The following is a 4,097-nucleotide window of genomic DNA, read 5'->3' as shown; positions in this document are numbered from 1 at the left end:
AATTTTTCTTTAAAAAAAAACGATTTTTTTTACAATTTTTTTTTTTAAAAACGAATTTTTTTTCTTTAAAAAACGATTTTTTTTACACAATTTTTTTTTAAAGGAATTAATAATTTTTTTATTATTATTATTTTTTTTCAAAACTTTTTTTTAACTCATTTACTATTCATGAATAGTAAATGAAAAGAAATTAATTAATTTACTATTCACATGAAAGCGACATGATAGAAATTATTAATTGCAAGTTACATAATATACCCCTGAAATATTTAATAAATACGACTTTTTAAAACTTTTAAAACTTTTACGATTCAAAATAGTAAAGGAAAGAAATTAATTAATTTACTATTCACATGAAAGCGACATTATAGAAATTATTAATTATAAGTTACATAATATACCCCATAAGTATTTAATAAATACGACTTTTTAAAACTTTTAAAACTTTTACGTATCAAATTTGATTCTAAAATATTATTATATTATTATATTTTATTTCAATATTATTATATTATTATATTTATTAAATTATTATATTTAAATTAATATATCTTTAATCAATCAAAAACTAAAAATAAAAAAAACTTAAATACCCCGTGAAAACACAAAAAGTGTCCCCGAAATTACTTTTTTTTATAACTATATTTTTACAGATATAAATTAAAAATATAGCGTTTTAACGCTCCCCGGCAGCGGCGTCAAAAACTTGATGATGTAGCGTGAGGGTACGAAATAGTATTATTTTTAATACAAAATACTACAAAATATGACACAAGTTTTATTAATTTACGGATGGGATATACCTAAACCTTGCTACAACACTATAGGCAGTGTACTTAATCGTAGAGTAGTGTAGTTTTTAGTAAGTCCGGTTCGTTCCACAGGGAGCTAGTGATTACGTACTATATTTTTATAAAACTATATATATATATATATATATATATATATATATATATATATATATATATATATATATATATATATATATATATATATATAAGTAGTAATATTATTATAAAAGGGGGTTTTTTTACCGTTTAATGACCGGTTTGTCGATTTTATATTTTTAAGCGTAAAGATAAATGACAATAATTAAAGTGCGTAAAATATATAAATGACGATAAATAAAATAACAATAAATAAAATTGCGATAGAATATGAAATAAAAGGATTATGCTTATTTAAACTTCCGTAATCATGATGATTAACGTTTTGATTTTAATTAATTGTTACTCGGGTTAATTGTCCTTTGTCATGGTTTATTTGATACCTATCTGGTTTTTGTCCATAATAGTCCATCGGTCATAAATATAAAGTGCGAGTGTCCTCGTCAAATTACCCTTATACCCGAAGTCAAATATTCCAACTAATTAAGGATTTAAACTGTGACGCAGTTATCACTTCTGTCAACAATTACACCAGTTATCACTGTATGTAATCCACCCCTATTTTGATTAGATATGAATATTAATTTACCCACTTGATCAGTTTGAATAATCAATTACCCAACCCGAATAATTAATTAAATGATTATAATAGATTCCATATGAACGTCACTAAATATGACAACCATAATCATTATTAATTATTAGGATAATTAATTTGAAGATAGGTTCGACAGACTCCAATGAGTTGTTACTCAATTAGACAATACCCCCATCTATTAATAGTCAATAGTCCAATTTCCACAAGTATCGGTCTTTTGCCCAAACCTTAATTATGGTACAAAATCCAATAACCCCGTCTTAATATTTAGTCAAACATCACGATTACTTCGGCTTAAATAAGCATAAGAATAACTTAGTTACGAGACATTAATTTAAAAAGGAAGAACATAACTTACAGTGATTATTAATCGTGTAGCGTTACACGGACAGAGTTTCGACTTTAAAACCCGTAAAACATTCCTTACAATAACCCAATTATTATTAAACTTAAACTAAAATTAAAATTATAATTATAAATATATATATTACATGTAAAGATAAAGAAAGAAGAAAAGGTGTACATAAATCGATCAAATGAATTGCCTTTTATAGGCAAATATTGAATTGAAATTTTCACTTATGACCCCTTAACTATGCTCAATTAACAACTTTTTATTATTTATTATTATTCTTATTATGAATTATTTAAATATTATATTATATTCTTGTGCATAGTTGACTTGTACTTTCAGCTCCGTTGCGTCGAGCGTTGATAGTTGGCTCGGGTACCGGTTCCGGATTTTCGAACGTCCTTTCGTATAATTTAATATCTTGTACTTTGCGTTTTGTAACTTGTACTCTTGTCATTTTTAGACGTTTCTCATCAATAAATTGAACCTTTTGAATTGTATCTTGTACATTTGAGCTTTTTGGACGTTTGTGTCTTCAAATCTTCGTTTTCGCCTTTTGTCTTCGCACTTATTTATTTAAACAATTACAATGAAAATTTAATACAATTACATATGAAAACCTATTATTTAGAAGGGATATTGCTATGAAATATATGTTCCTTTTTAGCCTTATCAAAATACAAAATAATAACAATTATAATAACACATTATATTTAAATTATATCATAAAACTAATATTGATATTGATATTAATATTAGTATTAATAATGAAAGTAATAATAATATTAACATAACAACTATATTTTTAATTTGTAGTTACATTTAATATATTAACCTTATATATTATTAATTATATAATATTTACTAATTATATAATATAAATTATATGACAACACATATTGAATATTTAATATTTATACACAAATGTTCGTGAATCGTCGGGCATAGTCAATGGTCAAATGATTTAAACGTATCCATGTTAACAGTTCAAAGATTTCGAGATTCGATTAAATAAACTTTGCTTATCATGTCGAAATCGTAAAAAAAAATTAAGTTTAAATTTGGTTGGAAATCTCCGGGTCGTCACATCAGCCCTTTGGGTTGTGGTACCTATTTGTAGGACATCTATTAGTTTCTTTTTATAACAGTCCCTAATGAAATGGTACTTGATCCCTATGTGTTTGGTCTTAGAATGATTAACAGGATTCTTAGTAACAGCAATAGCAGCTGTATTATCAACATATATAGGAGTGTTAGAAATTTGCAAACCGTAGTCCCGAAATTGTTGTTGAATCCAGACAACTTGAGAAGTACAACTTTCCGCTGCAATATATTCAGCCTCACAAGTCGATTGTGCGACTACTGTTTATTTCTTACACTGCTAACTTATCAACCTACTACCTAGAAATTGACACCCTCCCGAGGTTGATTTGAAATCTCTCTTACAACCTCCATAATCAAAATCACTAAAAGTTGTTAGATCGAACCCATCCTTTCGAGGATACCATAAGCCCAAACTTAGAGTTCCCTTTAGATAACGCATGATCTTCTTTGCTGCTAACATATGATTCACATTCGGTTGTGCCTGATACCGAGCACACAAACAAGCAGCGAACATGATATCTGGGCGAGTCGCGGTAAGATACATTAAGGAACCAATAATAGCCCTGTAAAGAGTCGGATTGACTTTCGGCCCTGTATTTTCTGGTGTAATCCCGTGATTCACCGACAGAGGATTCTTGGCAATTCGTTCATCTTTCATCTTGAACCAGCTCAAGATGTCAGCTACATACTTTGATTGATGTAGAAAAATGCCCTTTTCAGTTTGATCAACCTGCAACCCTAAGAAGAAATTAATGGCCCCTAATGAACTCATCTTAAACCGTTTTTGCATTACATCCTGAAAATCATCAACCATTTTCTGATCGGTTGACCCAAAGATGATATCGTCCACATACACTTGTACCAACATAATGTCGTCCCCCCTTTCCTTAATAAAAAGAGTCTGATCGATGACCCCTCGTCTAAAACCATTCTCTATCATATAGTTTGACAGAGTAGCATACCAAGCTCTCAGGCTTGGTGAAGACCATAAAGCGCCTTTTCTAAGAGATACACCTTCTCTGGATGATGTGGATCAACAAAGCCCGGTGGCTGAGTTACATACACAGTTTCTTGGAGAGTACCATATAGAAACGCACTCTTAACATCCATCTGAAACACTTTAAAACCTTTCCACGAAGCAAATGCTAAAAACATT

The 4,097-nt window shown here is 28.9% G+C and overlaps 1 protein-coding gene across 1 annotated transcript; it reads right to left on the bottom strand.

Moving 5' to 3' along the window:
• Positions 1–3,218: 3,218 nt before the first annotated feature.
• Positions 3,219–3,881, bottom strand: LOC139900826 (uncharacterized mitochondrial protein AtMg00810-like). Its single transcript, XM_071883580.1, has one exon. The coding sequence runs from the start codon at positions 3,879–3,881 to the stop codon at positions 3,219–3,221; it is 663 nt and encodes a 220-aa protein (XP_071739681.1).
• Between the last annotated feature and the right edge of the window lie 216 nt (positions 3,882–4,097).

This window comes from Rutidosis leptorrhynchoides, chromosome 3, assembly GCF_046630445.1.
Source record: "Rutidosis leptorrhynchoides isolate AG116_Rl617_1_P2 chromosome 3, CSIRO_AGI_Rlap_v1, whole genome shotgun sequence".
Classification (NCBI taxonomy): domain Eukaryota; kingdom Viridiplantae; phylum Streptophyta; class Magnoliopsida; order Asterales; family Asteraceae; genus Rutidosis; species Rutidosis leptorrhynchoides.
Note: the sequence above shows the minus strand (reverse complement) of the source record. Positions and strands in the feature narration are given on the sequence as shown.

Bases quoted from the DNA above. Each gene is read 5' to 3' on its own strand.
- LOC139900826 (XM_071883580.1), bottom strand. From the start codon at position 3,881: ATGATAGAGAATGGTTTTAGACGAGGGGTCATCGATCAGACTCTTTTT.